At 36.1% G+C, this 19,775-nt stretch overlaps 3 protein-coding genes across 4 annotated transcripts; 1 reads left to right on the top strand and 2 right to left on the bottom strand.

Annotated features, from left to right (window-relative positions):
- Positions 1-667: 667 nt before the first annotated feature.
- Positions 668-3,121, bottom strand: LOC121978674 (zinc finger BED domain-containing protein RICESLEEPER 2-like). Its single transcript, XM_042530983.1, has 3 exons — positions 2,872-3,121; positions 1,073-2,157; positions 668-712 (listed from the first exon to the last, which is right to left on the bottom strand). Exons 1-3 carry the CDS (start codon positions 3,119-3,121, stop codon positions 668-670), a joined length of 1,380 nt encoding a protein of 459 aa, XP_042386917.1.
- A 1,352-nt stretch (positions 3,122-4,473) lies between these two features.
- On the top strand, positions 4,474-8,723 carry LOC121976694 (photosynthetic NDH subunit of lumenal location 5, chloroplastic-like). Its single transcript, XM_042528976.1, has 7 exons — positions 4,474-4,579; positions 4,657-4,848; positions 5,012-5,162; positions 5,260-5,348; positions 6,357-6,411; positions 6,500-6,585; positions 8,372-8,723. Exons 1-7 carry the CDS (start codon positions 4,556-4,558, stop codon positions 8,522-8,524), a joined length of 750 nt encoding a protein of 249 aa, XP_042384910.1. The 5' UTR covers positions 4,474-4,555; the 3' UTR covers positions 8,525-8,723.
- Positions 8,724-10,971: 2,248 nt separating this feature from the next.
- On the bottom strand, positions 10,972-19,477 carry LOC121976693. 2 transcript variants are annotated; one of them, XM_042528975.1, is made up of 3 exons: positions 19,324-19,477; positions 17,294-18,808; positions 10,972-12,128 (listed from the first exon to the last, which is right to left on the bottom strand). In XM_042528975.1, exons 2-3 carry the CDS (start codon positions 18,678-18,680, stop codon positions 11,257-11,259), a joined length of 2,259 nt encoding a protein of 752 aa, XP_042384909.1. In that variant the 5' UTR covers positions 18,681-18,808; positions 19,324-19,477; the 3' UTR covers positions 10,972-11,256. The 2 variants fall into 2 exon arrangements, with proteins under 2 accessions (XP_042384909.1, XP_042384908.1); XM_042528974.1 differs by lacking the exon at positions 10,972-12,128 and having other exon boundaries at positions 16,137-19,211; positions 19,324-19,467.
- Between the last annotated feature and the right edge of the window lie 298 nt (positions 19,478-19,775).

Raw genomic sequence — 19,775 nt, 5'->3', positions numbered from 1 at the left:
TAAGTTTGAGTTCGATTCGAATTATTCGAATCTAAATTTTGTCATATTCAAATTAAAATTATGTGCAGTACAATAAAAATAAAACCACATAACAAATACACAACAATTTCATAACATGAACAAAATACAAATACAAAACAGAATAAAAGCTACACAACACATAACATATACAAAATAAAAATAAAGTCTAAACAAGTAAACAACATATAACATATACACTTATACTGACAACAATTTCATAACATGAACAAAATACAAATACAAAACAGAATAAAAGCTACACAACACATAACATATACAAAATAAAAATAAAGTCTAAATAAGTAAACAACATATAACATATACACTTATACACAATAAAATTACAAAACAGAATGAGATTAGTCTTTAAAGTAGAATAATGGCCACAATGAGATAATCATGATACACATCAAATCCAAATTCTCAAGTCCCACTCCAGAAGCTCATAACATAGACAAAATAGAAGTTCAACTCAACACATACAAAGTTGAGTTAAAATGAGATTAATGGCCAAAAAACAACTAATTACGAAGCCTCCTCTTGATGCATCCCAAACTCCCAAATCCAGACTCCAGAAGATCTCCATTTCCACTACATTCCAAAGCTACACATTCATGCTTCTATTCCAAAGCTCTTCATCCTTTTGTCATTCCAGAAGCTCTCCATTCCTCTTACTGCATCCAAAGTTCACCTGCCATTGCATTTTCATGTTACACAAAACAATACAAAGACTTTAGAAAATAAAAAAAACTTTATACTTCCACGATTCCAGGCTTCCATCTTTTCAATCTGTGCAGAATTCAAAAATAAAATATATAAATGATTAAATAAGTTAGCAAACTCAAAATATAAAATGCTAAAAATTAAATCTATACCTCAATCTGTGACATAACCATTCAACTTCTAATTATCAACTTTATTTATAGGTAAATCAATTGTCAAATGTTGTTTTTCAACCTACAATAATAAAGATAAAATGTATCATTTATTTTTAAATTTATTTTCTGATTAGAAGCAAAAAAAACATAAACAAAATATTTTAACATCATACCTTAGACTTTTTAGTCACTCCATGTCGCTTTCGACACCAATCTCCACCGCACATCAACATTTCTACTGTTGTAGGAGCTAAAGAAGCACGATACTTGTCAATAACACGACCTCCAGCACTAAAAGTTGCCTCTGAAGCTACTGTAGAAATGGGTATTGCTAATATATCTCTAGCCAAAGTTGACAACACTGGAAATTTGTATGTATTGAGCTTCCACCAACCAAGAGCATCGAATGCATCATTTGGATTATGCCTATGACACCCTTCCTCTAGATACACATCCAACTCAGATTTTTCAGGTTGTACCATTTCAATTTCTTTTAAATAAGAAGAGAATTCAGTCCATCCAGAAGAAAACGTAGTATGTTCTCTATTACTTTGAATTACAGTGTTGCTATCTTGAGATTCAGAGTTGCTTTTTGATCCTTGAAGCTTTTCAATAGCAGTATCTGAATATTCCTTATAAATTGCATACAAAAGCCTTTGGACCTCTTTAATATTACTTTCTGCTTCAAATGAGTTATAAAGTTTAGGAAAAGTGAATTCAAGTACTCGCATTTTGCATCTTGGATCCAAAACTGAACCAACAGCCATTAATAAATTGCATTCACCCCAATATTTATCAAACTTTTCCTTCATTTTTTGCACCATTTTTCTAATAAACTCTTCTTCATCACAAGATTTCTCATCCAAGATTACTTTTACTCGATAGACTTCATTTAGAAAAAGATTGGCAGTAGGATATTCACTTCCAGAAATAATTTTGGTTGCTTCATAGAATACTTTCAAAATTGAAAATACTTTATGCAATTTCTCCCAATCATCTTCTGTTGGACAATGAATATAGCTAGGTTCTCGATCTTTAAATCTTGAAAAAACTTCTTTAAAAGCAATTGCTGTTCTCAACATCTCATAAGTTGAATTCCATCTTGTCTTACAATCATCAACCAATTTTCTTTCTTGTAACTTCAATTGTTTCACAATTTCAGCAAATTGAATGAGTCTAGCATCTGTTCTTCTAATGAAATCTACACTCTGACGAATTACATGAACAATATCCTTAATTTCATTGAGGTCATCCTGAGCTATAAGATTTAAAATATGTGCACAACATCGAACATGGAATAATTTCCCCCCACAAATCAGATTTGTATTAATTTTCAAGAAATCTTGCTTCATATATTTAATTGCAGCATCATTAGCACTTGCATTATCAACGGAAACAGTATATATCTTATTTTCAATTTCCCATGCCCTTGCACACTTTAGAAGGGTATCTGAAATTTGAGGACCACCACGAGGAGGAGGAATATGAAAAAAATTAAGAACGCGTTTATTCAATTTCCATGAAGAGTCAATCCAATGACCAGTGATAACCATATACTCTATTTTTTGATTTTTTGACTTCCATAAATCTGTCGTGAGGCTGATCTTTGTTACATTTTTCAACAAACCATGTAATTTTTTTTTCTCGACTTCATATATTGCAAAACAACTCTTTTTTGCTGTTGTTCGTGATATACGGGTCCACTCAGGCATTCCACGTCTACAAAACATATTAAAACCTTCTTCTTCTAATAATGTAAATGGATGTTCATGCATTAGGATCCATGTGGCAGCTGCTTCTTTCATTCGTTCCATACAAAATTTCCCATCAACTAATAAAGGTGACATAGTTGTTTCAACACTTTCGAAGCCTAACAATAGTTGTTGTTGTTTGAGTTTATCTTCAAGTTTCTTTTTAGACTCCAAGTGTTTAGCACAGTGATCCAAGTGTCGTTTTAAGTGTGTTGTAGTACCTGACTTCATTTTTGCAAGGAATAGATTACAATGTTTACACTTGTACTTATCACCTTTTGGATCCTCAACCTCAATCATGTCTGACCATACTAGAGACCTTTTTTGTTTCTTTGACTTGTGAAGCAAATTACCATCCTCAATCAAATTATTAGTTACACTATCCCCTTTATCTATGATTTGTTCTGGGATTTCATTTGAATCTAATGAAGCTTGAATAGCTGAATTTGCTGCTGGAGCAGAATCAACCATCTTCTTTGAAAATCAAAAGAGAAAGTATAACTAAAAAATATTAATAATGAAATAAATTATTCAAAGTATCCTAAATCCTAATCAACATATCTTCAAGAATAAAGCATAAATTACACAAATAACTTGCATGGAAATATTACTGTATTTAAATATGAAAAATTGTAACTCTAAAGTTATCAAAATCAACAATTATTGCATTAAAAATCAATATTTAACTATTGTTTCTTCAAGAAAAAAAAACAAACCGAAAGACTATTTCTTCAAGAAAAAAAACAAACAGAAAGATTAAGAAAAAAAAAGAAAATAATTCCTTCCAAAAAATGATAAAAAAAATAACTATGAAAAGGGTTGAATCCATTATGTACTTCAAAGAAAAATAGAGATTGAGGGAAAAAAAGACATACATCTTAGGTTTTTCCAAGCAAAAGTACACTGGGTGAAGAGAGCTTCCGTGTGGCCTTTGGCAAAAGCAGTGAGAGCAAAAAAGGCTGTGCTTGATCTTCCGACAGAGGGGGAGGCAGCAGAGCTACCAGGAGTTCTCGACGCTGGTAACGTAGAAGAGGCAGTAGGCACGAGCAGTGAGAGTAAGAGAAGTTGCGCTTGATCTTCTAGCAGAGGGGAAGGGGAGGCAGTAGAGCCATCAGAATCTCTCGAGTCTCGACTCTCGACGTCGATAACGCAGAAGAAGCAGTCCCCCAGCGCCTTCTCCTTCTCCAACACCAACTCTAGATCCTTCTCCAACACCAGCACCTTCTCCTTCTCCAACACCAACTCTAGATCCTAAGCACTTGAAGCACAATCGCTGGACAAGAACCCTAGCTACCTTCCGCCACCAGTCTTCACACTTGTTTTGTGGAAAAGATTAGGGTTCGCCGGTTTGTAAAAGGATTAAGTTATAAACTTATAATATAAATATGAACTATTATCCGTTAACCCATAATCCATTAACCCGCAATTTGTTAACCCATTAAGCATGATTGCAGAATCGTTACTCATCAGTCATCAGGTTCAAAGTTTTAAAACCATTACAAATTTACAATACATTTATTGAATAACATATTAGAAAATAATAAAATTATACAAAAGCTCGCGAGCGGCTCGCGAATATTCGAACAAAATGTTATAGATTCGAATTCGGCTCGAAACCTTATCGAACATGTTCGAGTTCGGCTCGAATTCGATAAATTCGAATACGAATCAAATATATTTCGAGCCGGCTCGAAAAGCTCGCGAGCCGGCTCGATTCGTTTGCAGCCCTAGTTCTAGGTAAAACGAATATACTACTAAAATAAATTTTAATTAAAAAAATAGTTTTAATGTTTTTTAAACATTTATTTTTTTATGAGCTCCTGCGTCGGTCTTATCTCTTCAATTGCAGGGTTCGAGCAGCTCAAAACCCACGGCATCTTCGCCTTCCTCCCGAGTTCCTCATCAATGGCGGCTTCTTTGACCTCCATCGTAACTGACGCTCCTCCCTTCTCTCTACCTTTGCTTCAATGTCCTGTAGTTACGACTTATCTCTGTCTCTCTTGTAGGCGAGCGTACGCCCAAAAGTTGCGGGTGTTCCGAGCATCGCTCCCCGGTCTCCTCTTCTGAGGCCTTCGAACACCTACTCGGGCCTGAAATCCTGGACGCGGCCGGAAATTTCGTCTTCCTCCGCTCTCCGATTCGCGCCCGTTTCCCCAAGAATAGCCCGCTGCACCATTTCGCCTCGCGCGGAGCTGAAGGTTGGACGATTCGATTGATTAGGGCTTCCCCCTCTGTTGATTCTTTATTTCTTGAATTGATTAACTGCTTTCGCTTTCCCCCTAGTCTGGTTGCTATTCGGTCCTTTGCTCCTTTATTTTGAATTGAAATGTAGTTCTTTTGTGTTTTCTGACGGGATTTAAGGTGACTGAGCTGCAATCTAAGGTTACCACTAAAGTGTATTTTGACATAAGCATTGGCAACCCGGTTGGGAAGGATGTGGGGAGGATTGTGATAGGGCTGTTCGGTGATGATGTTCCGCAGACGACCGAAAACTTTCGTGCTCTTTGCACAGGTTGCCTTCGTCCTCTGATTTTTTTTTTTTTTTAATCTTTTTCTTTTTGCTTACTTGGTTTGACAGTATTTGCTTGTCATTTTTGTGGTTTGGCCAGGTGAGAAAGGTTTCGGGTACAAGGGATCTTCATTTCATCGTGTAATCAAGGATTTCATGATTCAAGGAGGAGACTTTGACAAGGGAAATGTAGGTGTTCATGATGATTTGCAAGCATGTACTGCATTGGGACGTGTTCATAGTAACAGCTTCCCTTGAATTTTCTTTTCGTTTTTAATAGAAAGAATGAAAATAGACACAAACTGATTGAAATTTTGAAATAAGACATTCCTGAACCAAAAAAAGAAGGGTCTAGCACTATCAAATAATCTTTCTCCATATCATGTTATTGAAAGAATTTCAAGAATTCATACTAAGCATACAAGATCCGTATGAAGATATATAATGAATATCCAGAATAGTAAAGACAATTTCTAGGTTAAAAATATAAATCTAACTTTGACATATTCTACAGTCTCATACAAATTACTTGACTAAAAGTATTAATATTAGTGAACTTAAATTTTCTATGGTGCATTAGTAGTATATACATACTTAGACCACCAATAAATGTTCCAGTTAGGCGATGTGAAACTATGACAAACACTCATATCAAACGAGGAAGAGGAAGACCAAAAAAGACCTGGTTAAATGATAATATAGTAGAAGATAGAGCTCAATAGCGTAAAAGGATCTATATAGTCGATCTCACTTAGTGGGATAAGGTTTGATTGTTGTTACTGCTTCTATTAGGAGCATATACATCTACAGAATATATGATGACTATTGTATAACATCTATCTACTGAAACTCAGAGGGAAGTTAAATATTTTATCAATTGCAGTTAGGGAATAAATTGTTTCTATTGTCATTGAATGTTTACAGTGTCAAATCTCATTAAGTATTCCTTTTGTACATCGTGTTCCACTGTATTAACGCTAAATAGCATTATAATCTTGGAGCCATTCAATACACTATGGATCGTACTTTGGTGTGTGATTTACTTAGGAAGCACCTAACAAAATTTACGACTGTCTTAAGTTAACATCAATGAGTCCATTTTGGATTGTAATCATGTTTTGGAAATATTTGCTTGACTGTTATGTGGATGCACACAAAGGAAAATCTTTATCAGAAAATTGTATTGTTGAATTTCAGGGAACTGGTGGTAAGAGCATTTATGGTCGCACATTTAAAGATGAGAACTTCAAGTGTAAGTTCAACATGTTCAACATTGCCATTATTTATTGAAACTGTACTATATTGGATAAGAGATGCTTATCTACCGAGGAATTTGCCAGTGGTTCATGTGGGACCCGGAGTGCTTAGTATGGCAAATGCAGGACCCAACACTAATGGAAGTCAGTTCTTCATCTGCACTGTGAAGGTAAAGTTACGTTCGAATTAATTCCTGAAATTTGGTCTGGTATTTGCAAATTTTCCATGCGTCTTGACATTTAGTCAACTATTTCAGTTAGAATAATGTTATATTTCCTAGAAACTGTAAAAAGGATCTAGTAGACGCACATTACTTGATATTATTCCTGTTAAGTCAAAAATATTTGAAATTCCGTTGGGGTGGTTGCTGAGTCATGCTGTGCTTTATGTTAATTTGAACAGAACTTTAATGGTTTTTATAATGTACCTATCATCGAAGGAAAATATGAAAGGTTGGATTGCATTGCTTCTTTTGTTTGGAGGCTTGCTTTCAAATATGAAGACAAAAAATGTTGGATGGAGGACAAAACTTGTTTTCTTTTCCTCTTTCCACTTGTTTCCTGCATTCGTTATCATTACAATAAGTTGGGTGTTTGGTTCTTCTGTTTGGAAGCTTGCTTTGAGTTTGTGAGTCCATTAATGATCAAATGGAGGACAGCTTGTTTTCTTTCTATCTTTCCACTTATTTCCTGCCTTCAACACCATAACAATAGATTACGGTTTGGTTCTTTTGTTTGGAAGCTTGCTTTGAGTTTTACGTCCATGACTGATGAGGGCATTCATCTTGTTGCAAAAGTAAAAAAAAATTTCTTGTCCCTCATGACCATAACTTGTGCACATAATACAATGCTCAGACAATGAAGAAAAGATTTGTTCAGTAGTCTGATAATTTGATAATTAAATTGAACTCTACTATAGATTATTTGATTTTCCTTGCAAAAATCCTCTTTTCTTTTAACTACTGAAGATATCTCAAATTAAGTATGGGGTTGGATATTGTTAGTTGATATTCATCTGCAAATATAAACGCCAAACCATCTCCAGTTGGAAACTCATGAAGATACCTTCGGAATGATGCTTCCAATGTGGAGAAAGGTGGTGGGCACGGGCACTGTAAAACCTGTGACTGGGGATACTATTTAATTTTATGAAGCCCCTTTGTAACTAGAAGTGGAACCACCATATAGCATCGTGTCTTTTAATTGAATGCCCTTAGAAATTGCAAGTGGGAAAATTTCATTATAGAATTTTTAATAATACAATTAGCATTTTGTGGGCCAATGGAGCTACTTGAAGTAGAGGTCTACAAGGCAAGTTTTCCTAATCTAACAGAAACCAAGCTAGGAGGGAAACCCTTACTGGTCTGTGTTTTCTTTCTTCAATTCGCATGAGTACCCCAGTTAACAATGCTGGGGAGGATGACAGTCTATAGCTGTACCAGTTGTCACCATTTGCAATCTTCTCATAAACATGGTCACTCTACTGCATCTGTTTATTTTCACAGTTAATTAACCTAACTGCATCTGTTTATTTACTGGTTGGGGCCTACAAATTCTAGTATGGTAGTCTTATTTACTGGTTGGGGCTTATTCCATGTTGACGAAAGCTAACAAGTTTGATCATTGTGTCTAGTAGTCAATTTTATCATGGTCCATTGTTTTATGCCCTTTGCAATGTTGCCTGTCAAGATCGAAAGACAGTGCCTTACACTTATCTTGGAACAGTATGCATCATTAGTCCCAATAAGCATCTTGAGATCAGTCACTTTAGCATAATATATTTTATCAGTAGATTCTTTAGAACCTTTTTTTGTCCCTTGATGCGTTACCAGGCATCGACAACTTTTTTAATCTCATTTATAGAATCATTTTCCTGAACTAGATTTCAGACTCCTTTCTTCCTTATGGTGCCATTTATTATGGCCAGTGATTAAGATGCAACTCCTTTTTGTGCAGACGCCATGGTTGGACCAGAGGCATGTTGTTTTTGGCCATGTTCTTGAGGGTATGGACGTGGTGAAGTTGATCGAGTCTCAAGAGACAGATCGCGGAGACCGGGCAAAGAAGAGGGTTGTGATCAGTGACTGTGGCGAGCTTCCAGTGGTCTAAAAGAGGACATTTTTTTTACCTGAATAAGAGGATCATCTGGCACTCGAACTTACAATTTTCTACTTTTCATTGTGGCTTGATCGATAGTGACAAGGTCGACAATATTTGAAGAATGCATTGATTGCTTGCTACTTCTTTTCCAGGTTTTAGTTCAATCTGTACGAGCTACATCAATAATCAGAAAAACGGTTTCATTTAACTGGTTTTAAAATAATACTCGCTTGCAATTTTCAATATTGAAACCCTAGCTGCTTGCAAATGTTGAACTCAAATTTCAACAAGCCTCAGTGTGCCATTTAAAGGGCAGACAAGTTGGTTTAATTGGTTGAGTTAGTTAAGCGATTTTAATGGGTTGGTTGGGTTGGAGATCAAATCCAACCCAAGGCGGTAAACAAGCAAAGCTGATCCAAGTTTTGTGATGTTTAAATTTGTTTGATAGAGTAAATGAGTCAAGTCCAGTCCAAAATGAACAAAGACATAGACATTGAAATGATTGTTTAAGTTTAGTTTAGTTTACGAGCTTAAGCTTGTTTACTTTCAATTTAAACTTATTTGATTGTTTGAAATATTTACATTTTAAATTTATTTGGTTAGTTATTAAGAGGGTGTTTGGTTCTTTTCTAGGAATAGGAATCGGAATGGGAATCATTGTAGTGTGGAATGGGAATGGGTATGAGCATGGATATCACTCTTAAAAGTAATGTTTGGTTAGTTGCATATTTTCTATCGGAATAAATCAAAATTTCTTTTTTTACCTTTAAAGGAAAATAAGAGAAAAAATTAGATGAGAGAGAAAAATATGATGAAAGAGAATGATGAGAGAGAAAGTATGATGAGAGAGAAAGTGTGATGAGAAAGAATAAAAAGAGAGAAAGTGTGATGAGAGAGAATGAGAAAAGAATGTGTGATAGAAGAGAGCATGCTGAGAGAAGATGAGAGAGAAAATATAATGTGAGAGGATGAAGAGAGAGAGAAAATATAATGAGAAAAAATGAGAAGAGAGAGCATGATGAGAGAGATTGAGGAGAGAGAAAGTATGGTGAGAGAGAAAATATGATGAGAGAGAAAGTGTGATGAGAAAAAAAAGAAAACAATGAGTGTGATGGGAGAAATTGAGGAGAGAGAAAGTGTGATGAGAGAGAAAGTGTGTTGGGGAAAAAAGAAGGGAGTGTGACAAGAGAGATTGAGGAAAGAGAAAATATGATGAGAAAAAAAAAGTAAAGAGAGTGTGATGATAGAGATTGAGGAGAGAGAAAGTATAATGAGAGAGAAAGTATAATGAGAAAAAAGAAGGAAGAGAGTGCGATGGAAAAGATTGAGGAGAGAGAAAGTGTAATGAGAAGAGAAAGTGGAAAGAGAGTGTGATAGGAGAGATTAAGGAGAGAGAAAATATGATGAGAGAGAACAAGGAGAGAGAAGTGATATGAAAGAAAAAATAAATAAATATATTTTGATATTTGATATTAAGAGAGAAAATTTAAGTTTTAGGTCAAGGGTATTTTTGGAATAAGGAAATATTTTGATTGATGAAAATAGGGTAATGACTCATTGAAGGGGAGGTACATGGGAATGAGTTATTACCCAATTTCAAGGATTCATTCCCTTATTTGTATTCCTATTCCTAGAATCCAAACATTAACAATTGCAATCAATGATTCTCATTCCCATTCCTTACTCTTATTCCCCTAAACCAAACGCCCCCTAAATTTAATATGAATTTATTTATTCATTTTTATTTTTTTTATTTAACATGTTAATAGAAGTTTTATTGATTGTAGCAAAGATGATTACGCAAACTCCAAGCGTCCTTTACAATTCATCCCTAGATTATGTAAAAGAAGGTAAATGATAAGATCAATTTATAGTCAACCATCAAATTGGCTAGGAGATGAAAGGGATTTTTATTCCAAAGGCATGCCCTCTAGCCAATTGGACATCATTTGGGGACCTAAGAGTTTTATTGATAAATATTGTTCACAAACATGCATACGAACGTTATTTACGAACATTAATGAACTAAAAATATATGTTCAAGCTTGTTTGTTTAATTTAACGACTTGTCTAAGCTTATTCATTTAATTAATCTTGTGCGTATTGAACGAATATAAAGACATGTTTACTAAATCAAACACCAAACTTGTTAAAAACGTTTGATTCATTTATAACTCTTCCAACCCTTGTCATTGAAATGAATAGAAAATAAATAAGCAGGTTTTTTAAGAGATTCATCTAATCCAATCCATTCCCATTCAAATGAATAGGAGAAATAAACAAATCTTTTCTCATTCAAATGAGTTGGTTAAGGTATATTGTTTTCAATCATTGAAAGGAGTTTTGTTGGATTTGGCATTGTTTGTGTAGATGCGAGTACAAAAACAGAAACAAATACAGCAGTGTTCATCCTACACAATTGAGTATGTGAAGATAAAAGGAAACAGACGGAGAAGGAATCCTAAGACTTTCAGTAGAAATCAATTAGTCGGTACTGTTTAGACATGCGATCAGTATGACAAATGGAGATAAAAAAAATAATGATTAGATCACAAGATATGTGGGCAACTCATCTAACCTGACATCCTAGTCCAAGCCATCATAGGAAAGGGATGGAACTTAAAAGATCAATAAGACTTCAATCTTTAGAAAATTCCACTATGCTTGATTCCACAATTTTTTTTTCTTTTTCATGGTGAGCACTATATTTGATTCTGAAGGTTGGTCGTACAGATTCAGGATCACTTACCTGACTGTTGGTCATTCAATTGCATACTCACATCTTCCACTACTTCAGTAATAACCTGAAGAAGTTCAACAGGTGTTGCTGCAGGGTCCAATTCAAGGCAGCCCTTCAAAGCATTATGAGCTTCTTCGCCTGTTAGCAGATAAGAAGGAACCCGATGTGAGAAACAGAACATTTCTTCTCTTGCGATCCTCTTAACCTTCGTTGGGTCCATGTGCCTATGGAACACTGCTTTGAAACCAGCAACTTTCACCAAAGGCATGACAGTAACACCAGATTCTTCTTGATAATCAGCAAGTACTTCAGCCATTTCATATTTGTATATCACATCATCAGGTGTAAGCTCATTCCAATCTGGAGACCAATTGCTGTATAAGGCCCAGATATCGCCTTTACATGGAAGAATTCTAATTATTCCTCTCGGGCCCTTCTCCCATCTAACTCTATGTGAGAATATATTGACTGTGTCACTGATACGATATCGGCCAACCCTGAAATCCCCGCATGTCTTTGCATATCCAGAGGCTACCCAGTTAATCGGTCCTAGTTCATGGTTGGACTTAGAAGTGAGGAAACTCATGCGAATACTGAAAGGTCTACGAGACAAAACTTTCTGAACCATTGCATACAATCGAGGCATACCATCTTCGGAGTCATATGTAGCCCATACCTGGTCTCCTTCAAAAATCCTTTCCAAGCGATCCTTGTCGAAATCATAGAAATCCGGATCAGGTACGTCAATTGATACAGGTCGAGGGACTTTCTCACCTAAATTCACATCATGGTCACTAGTCGATTCCTTTATGCTGGAACCATAAGGAAGTGTTTGCCCACATTTATCTCCATCCACTATGGCTCTTTCTCGACCACTTTTATGCTCTAGTTGTTTTTTCCTTTCAACTTCTTTATTTTAGATGACGATGCAAGTGGATATATTTTCAGTCACACCTCTTCCATGATACTTGATACCTTCGTCAGTCTTGTTTCTCTTCTTTTTTGGTCTGCCAACCTTAAAAGCAGGCTGCTCTTGACCAGTAGTATAATTTCCAGAACCATCAGCTGAGCTGTTGACATGAACTTCTGTCTGAACAGGCTGTTCCCTTCGAGCGGCTGCTTCTGCCTTCTCATATTTTCTCCTCATTTTTTCAAACTTCTTGTGGTTTACATAAACAGTTTGAAGTGAAGAATCTGTTGTACTGGTAGCCCCAGTTGATCCTGTAAAAGCGCTCCATTGAAAATTTTGATGATTACCAGACTCCAAATTTGCACCATGCTGGAATTCCAAAGTTCCTGTTCTGTGAAACATTGACGTACTGGACTCGGAAGGATATCCATTCTTACCAGTGTAGTTATGGTTTGAATTTTGCCGGTGCTGCTTGGTTGGCCAAGGAATAGAAGAATCAGCTGCATTACCAGGAATTCCTATCTCAAGGGCCATGAAGGCTTGGTGACAATTTGGACAGAGAAGATTGTGATTAAGGTATATCCTAAGGTATTCATACTGCATCCTGCACTGACTGCACGATGTCCAAAATGTGTTCAGATTAACAGAATGAGCTTGAGGGACAGCAGATGGAGCAGCAGTTTTGCTCTTGCGAACCCTTTTGCTAGATGTTGTGGTGTTGGAAAATGAGTAAAAACCATTTGCAGTATTATGAACAGCACTATCACCACGCGGTTGAGAAGCTTTCTTAACAAAACCATTGTCGTTTGTCAATTGATCAAACGCCATTTTCGCACTCTTGTCCGACAGCACACTCCAAGCCTCTGAGATGAGTTTGAAAGCACCTTCGGCCCCTATGGACTTGTACTGCATCTGTTTATTTTCACAGTTAATTAACCTAACTGCATCTGTTTATTTACTGGTTGGGGCCTACAAATTCTAGTATGGTAGTCTTATTTACTGGTTGGGGCTTATTCCATGTTGACGAAAGCTAACAAGTTTGATCATTGTGTCTAGTAGTCAATTTTATCATGGTCCATTGTTTTATGCCCTTTGCAATGTTGCCTGTCAAGATCGAAAGACAGTGCCTTACACTTATCTTGGAACAGTATGCATCATTAGTCCCAATAAGCATCTTGAGATCAGTCACTTTAGCATAATATATTTTATCAGTAGATTCTTTAGAACCTTTTTTTGTCCCTTGATGCGTTACCAGGCATCGACAACTTTTTTAATCTCATTTATAGAATCATTTTCCTGAACTAGATTTCAGACTCCTTTCTTCCTTATGGTGCCATTTATTATGGCCAGTGATTAAGATGCAACTCCTTTTTGTGCAGACGCCATGGTTGGACCAGAGGCATGTTGTTTTTGGCCATGTTCTTGAGGGTATGGACGTGGTGAAGTTGATCGAGTCTCAAGAGACAGATCGCGGAGACCGGGCAAAGAAGAGGGTTGTGATCAGTGACTGTGGCGAGCTTCCAGTGGTCTAAAAGAGGACATTTTTTTTACCTGAATAAGAGGATCATCTGGCACTCGAACTTACAATTTTCTACTTTTCATTGTGGCTTGATCGATAGTGACAAGGTCGACAATATTTGAAGAATGCATTGATTGCTTGCTACTTCTTTTCCAGGTTTTAGTTCAATCTGTACGAGCTACATCAATAATCAGAAAAACGGTTTCATTTAACTGGTTTTAAAATAATACTCGCTTGCAATTTTCAATATTGAAACCCTAGCTGCTTGCAAATGTTGAACTCAAATTTCAACAAGCCTCAGTGTGCCATTTAAAGGGCAGACAAGTTGGTTTAATTGGTTGAGTTAGTTAAGCGATTTTAATGGGTTGGTTGGGTTGGAGATCAAATCCAACCCAAGGCGGTAAACAAGCAAAGCTGATCCAAGTTTTGTGATGTTTAAATTTGTTTGATAGAGTAAATGAGTCAAGTCCAGTCCAAAATGAACAAAGACATAGACATTGAAATGATTGTTTAAGTTTAGTTTAGTTTACGAGCTTAAGCTTGTTTACTTTCAATTTAAACTTATTTGATTGTTTGAAATATTTACATTTTAAATTTATTTGGTTAGTTATTAAGAGGGTGTTTGGTTCTTTTCTAGGAATAGGAATCGGAATGGGAATCATTGTAGTGTGGAATGGGAATGGGTATGAGCATGGATATCACTCTTAAAAGTAATGTTTGGTTAGTTGCATATTTTCTATCGGAATAAATCAAAATTTCTTTTTTTACCTTTAAAGGAAAATAAGAGAAAAAATTAGATGAGAGAGAAAAATATGATGAAAGAGAATGATGAGAGAGAAAGTATGATGAGAGAGAAAGTGTGATGAGAAAGAATAAAAAGAGAGAAAGTGTGATGAGAGAGAATGAGAAAAGAATGTGTGATAGAAGAGAGCATGCTGAGAGAAGATGAGAGAGAAAATATAATGTGAGAGGATGAAGAGAGAGAGAAAATATAATGAGAAAAAATGAGAAGAGAGAGCATGATGAGAGAGATTGAGGAGAGAGAAAGTATGGTGAGAGAGAAAATATGATGAGAGAGAAAGTGTGATGAGAAAAAAAGAAAACAATGAGGGTGATGGGAGAAATTGAGGAGAGAGAAAGTGTGATGAGAGAGAAAGTGTGTTGGGGAAAAAAGAAGGGAGTGTGACAAGAGAGATTGAGGAAAGAGAAAATATGATGAGAAAAAAAAAGTAAAGAGAGTGTGATGATAGAGATTGAGGAGAGAGAAAGTATAATGAGAGAGAAAGTATAATGAGAAAAAAGAAGGAAGAGAGTGCGATGGAAAAGATTGAGGAGAGAGAAAGTGTAATGAGAAGAGAAAGTGGAAAGAGAGTGTGATAAGATTATGAGAGAGAAAATATGATGAGAGAGAACAAGGAGAGAGAAGTGATATGAAAGAAAAATAAATAAATATATTTTGATATTTGATATTAAGAGAGAAAATTTAAGTTTTAGGTCAAGGGTATTTTTGGAATAAGGAAATATTTTGATTGATGAAAATAGGGTAATGACTCATTGAAGGGAGGTACATGGGAATGAGTTATTACCCAATTTCAAGGATTCATTCCCTTATTTGTATTCCTATTCCTAGAATCCAAACATTAACAATTGCAATCAATGATTCTCATTCCCATTCCTTACTCTTATTCCCCTAAACCAAACGCCCCCTAAATTTAATATGAATTTATTTATTCATTTTTATTTTTTTTATTTAACATGTTAATAGAAGTTTTATTGATTGTAGCAAAGATGATTACGCAAACTCCAAGCGTCCTTTACAATTCATCCCTAGATTATGTAAAAGAAGGTAAATGATAAGATCAATTTATAGTCAACCATCAAATTGGCTAGGAGATGAAAGGGATTTTTATTCCAAAGGCATGCCCTCTAGCCAATTGGACATCATTTGGGGACCTAAGAGTTTTATTGATAAATATTGTTCACAAACATGCATACGAACGTTATTTACGAACATTAATGAACTAAAAATATATGTTCAAGCTTGTTTGTTTAATTTAACGACTTGTCTAAGCTTATTCATTTAATTAATCTTGTGCGTATTGAACGAATATAAAGACATGTTTACTAAATCAAACACCAAACTTGTTAAAAACGTTTGATTCATTTATAACTCTTCCAACCCTTGTCATTGAAATGAATAGAAAATAAATAAGCAGGTTTTTTAAGAGATTCATCTAATCCAATCCATTCCCATTCAAATGAATAGGAGAAATAAACAAATCTTTTCTCATTCAAATGAGTTGGTTAAGGTATATTGTTTTCAATCATTGAAAGGAGTTTTGTTGGATTTGGCATTGTTTGTGTAGATGCGAGTACAAAAACAGAAACAAATACAGCAGTGTTCATCCTACACAATTGAGTATGTGAAGATAAAAGGAAACAGACGGAGAAGGAATCCTAAGACTTTCAGTAGAAATCAATTAGTCGGTACTGTTTAGACATGCGATCAGTATGACAAATGGAGATAAAAAAAATAATGATTAGATCACAAGATATGTGGGCAACTCATCTAACCTGACATCCTAGTCCAAGCCATCATAGGAAAGGGATGGAACTTAAAAGATCAATAAGACTTCAATCTTTAGAAAATTCCACTATGCTTGATTCCACAATTTTTTTTTCTTTTTCATGGTGAGCACTATATTTGATTCTGAAGGTTGGTCGTACAGATTCAGGATCACTTACCTGACTGTTGGTCATTCAATTGCATACTCACATCTTCCACTACTTCAGTAATAACCTGAAGAAGTTCAACAGGTGTTGCTGCAGGGTCCAATTCAAGGCAGCCCTTCAAAGCATTATGAGCTTCTTCGCCTGTTAGCAGATAAGAAGGAACCCGATGTGAGAAACAGAACATTTCTTCTCTTGCGATCCTCTTAACCTTCGTTGGGTCCATGTGCCTATGGAACACTGCTTTGAAACCAGCAACTTTCACCAAAGGCATGACAGTAACACCAGATTCTTCTTGATAATCAGCAAGTACTTCAGCCATTTCATATTTGTATATCACATCATCAGGTGTAAGCTCATTCCAATCTGGAGACCAATTGCTGTATAAGGCCCAGATATCGCCTTTACATGGAAGAATTCTAATTATTCCTCTCGGGCCCTTCTCCCATCTAACTCTATGTGAGAATATATTGACTGTGTCACTGATACGATATCGGCCAACCCTGAAATCCCCGCATGTCTTTGCATATCCAGAGGCTACCCAGTTAATCGGTCCTAGTTCATGGTTGGACTTAGAAGTGAGGAAACTCATGCGAATACTGAAAGGTCTACGAGACAAAACTTTCTGAACCATTGCATACAATCGAGGCATACCATCTTCGGAGTCATATGTAGCCCATACCTGGTCTCCTTCAAAAATCCTTTCCAAGCGATCCTTGTCGAAATCATAGAAATCCGGATCAGGTACGTCAATTGATACAGGTCGAGGGACTTTCTCACCTAAATTCACATCATGGTCACTAGTCGATTCCTTTATGCTGGAACCATAAGGAAGTGTTTGCCCACATTTATCTCCATCCACTATGGCTCTTTCTCGACCACTTTTATGCTCTAGTTGTTTTTTTCCTTTCAACTTCTTTATTTTAGATAACTTCCATTCTTTTAGCTTGCTACAAATAGTCATCTTAGCTTTGTTGATCAATATCTCCCGCATATTAGTTTGTGAGACTTCCTTCAAAGAGTTATGTCTGGAAACCATCCTAGATCTAGGAAGGTCAACTGCAACACTACCATCCCCTTGGACGATGCAAGTGGATATATTTTCAGTCACACCTCTTCCATGATACTTGATACCTTCGTCAGTCTTGTTTCTCTTCTTTTTTGGTCTGCCAACCTTAAAAGCAGGCTGCTCTTGACCAGTAGTATAATTTCCAGAACCATCAGCTGAGCTGTTGACATGAACTTCTGTCTGAACAGGCTGTTCCCTTCGAGCGGCTGCTTCTGCCTTCTCATATTTTCTCCTCATTTTTTCAAACTTCTTGTGGTTTACATAAACAGTTTGAAGTGAAGAATCTGTTGTACTGGTAGCCCCAGTTGATCCTGTAAAAGCGCTCCATTGAAAATTTTGATGATTACCAGACTCCAAATTTGCACCATGCTGGAATTCCAAAGTTCCTGTTCTGTGAAACATTGACGTACTGGACTCGGAAGGATATCCATTCTTACCAGTGTAGTTATGGTTTGAATTTTGCCGGTGCTGCTTGGTTGGCCAAGGAATAGAAGAATCAGCTGCATTACCAGGAATTCCTATCTCAAGGGCCATGAAGGCTTGGTGACAATTTGGACAGAGAAGATTGTGATTAAGGTATATCCTAAGGTATTCATACTGCATCCTGCACTGACTGCACGATGTCCAAAATGTGTTCAGATTAACAGAATGAGCTTGAGGGACAGCAGATGGAGCAGCAGTTTTGCTCTTGCGAACCCTTTTGCTAGATGTTGTGGTGTTGGAAAATGAGTAAAAACCATTTGCAGTATTATGAACAGCACTATCACCACGCGGTTGAGAAGCTTTCTTAACAAAACCATTGTCGTTTGTCAATTGATCAAACGCCATTTTCGCACTCTTGTCCGACAGCACACTCCAAGCCTCTGAGATGAGTTTGAAAGCACCTTCGGCCCCTATGGACTTGTTTTTGTCAGGGTGGAGCTGTAGTGATAAATTCTTGTAATGTTTCTTCAGTGTCCCTTTGTCCATTGAGGCAGTCGCAGATAGAATTGCATACCAGTCCTTCGCCCCATTAATCTTCTTTTCAGCTGCAAGATAAACGTCCAGAGTGGAAATCATTTGGTTTATGCCTTCGAGTGACGGAAGGAGAGTTTGAGCCTTCAAAGCTGACTTCTTTGCACCCTTGATATCATGGGCATTGAATTTCTTTTCTGCAATTTCCTTTGCCTTAAGGGCCTCCTCCCTGTTACAATCCATGCTACAATGTTTCTTCGCTTATTCAATCAATGATCATGATTAAGAAAAGAAGAAAAAAAAAAATTTTAAAAACAATGTGAAATTCTTGGTGCCCTTGTACTATCACCAACTCGAAAATCGATCTTCTCCTGCAACATGATCGAACATCATCAATTAAAAAGAAAACAAAGAACTAGGAATTCCAAAGCGTTACCACATGCACTGAACCATAGAACACTAGATCTATATAAAAGGAGAACAGCTCAAACACATTTCAGCTAAGCACATCAAAGCTAAAACAAACAAGCTAAATGGAGTGAAACAAAAAACAAAAAAACTTCTTTAACAGAGCCTTTGTGGTAAAAAAAAAAAAAAACCTAATTTTTCCCCCCAAGATCCCGAGGCTTTCAGGAAAGAAGTAGATGAGCAACTGAAACACTAAACAACGAAGATTTGAAGAATAACAGAGCTTCTCGAGCCTGAATTAGCAAACAGTGGAAGCGAATTCCCATTCACGTTCAAACCTAGAAACCCTAGATGTCCTGATCGCCACTACAGAGCAAACACGGTAGTAAAAAAGAAAGGAAAAAAAAAAGAGGGGGAAGATAAAATAGTAGATCAAACAGGGGATATAAGATCAGAAATTAAGGGAATGAAAGATCACCGAATTGAGAGAAGATCCGAATAAATGGAGGAATTGCTAGATCCGAGCGGACGCCAAAATTTCCTCCCAAATTCTTCAAAATTAATTAAGGGGAAGTTTGAGCACCTTTAGTCAAACAATATTTCCTAAATACCAAAATACTTAATCCAGGAAAATATACAGAAAAGGGAAAAAAAACCTAACCTTTCTTATTTATTCTATTCTTCTAACCCTAACCAGGGTTAAACTTTTACCACAGTGTGATTTATTCTTTTAGTTAATAATAATAGAAATTTAAAAATACTTAATTAGGGAAAAAGCTTCACACATCCTTGTGTAGCTGTATTTCATGTATATTTTATTGCTTTAGGTACTTTTCCACCATTGTTGCAATAGATAAATAGTTCATCTTTAACCAGAACAAAATAATATAATTTCTTGTTCTTTTCTTATGATGATGATGAAAAAAAACA

This window comes from Zingiber officinale, chromosome 4B, assembly GCF_018446385.1.
Source record: "Zingiber officinale cultivar Zhangliang chromosome 4B, Zo_v1.1, whole genome shotgun sequence".
NCBI lineage: Eukaryota > Viridiplantae > Streptophyta > Magnoliopsida > Zingiberales > Zingiberaceae > Zingiber > Zingiber officinale.
This window is presented reverse-complemented; position numbering and strand designations above follow the sequence as displayed.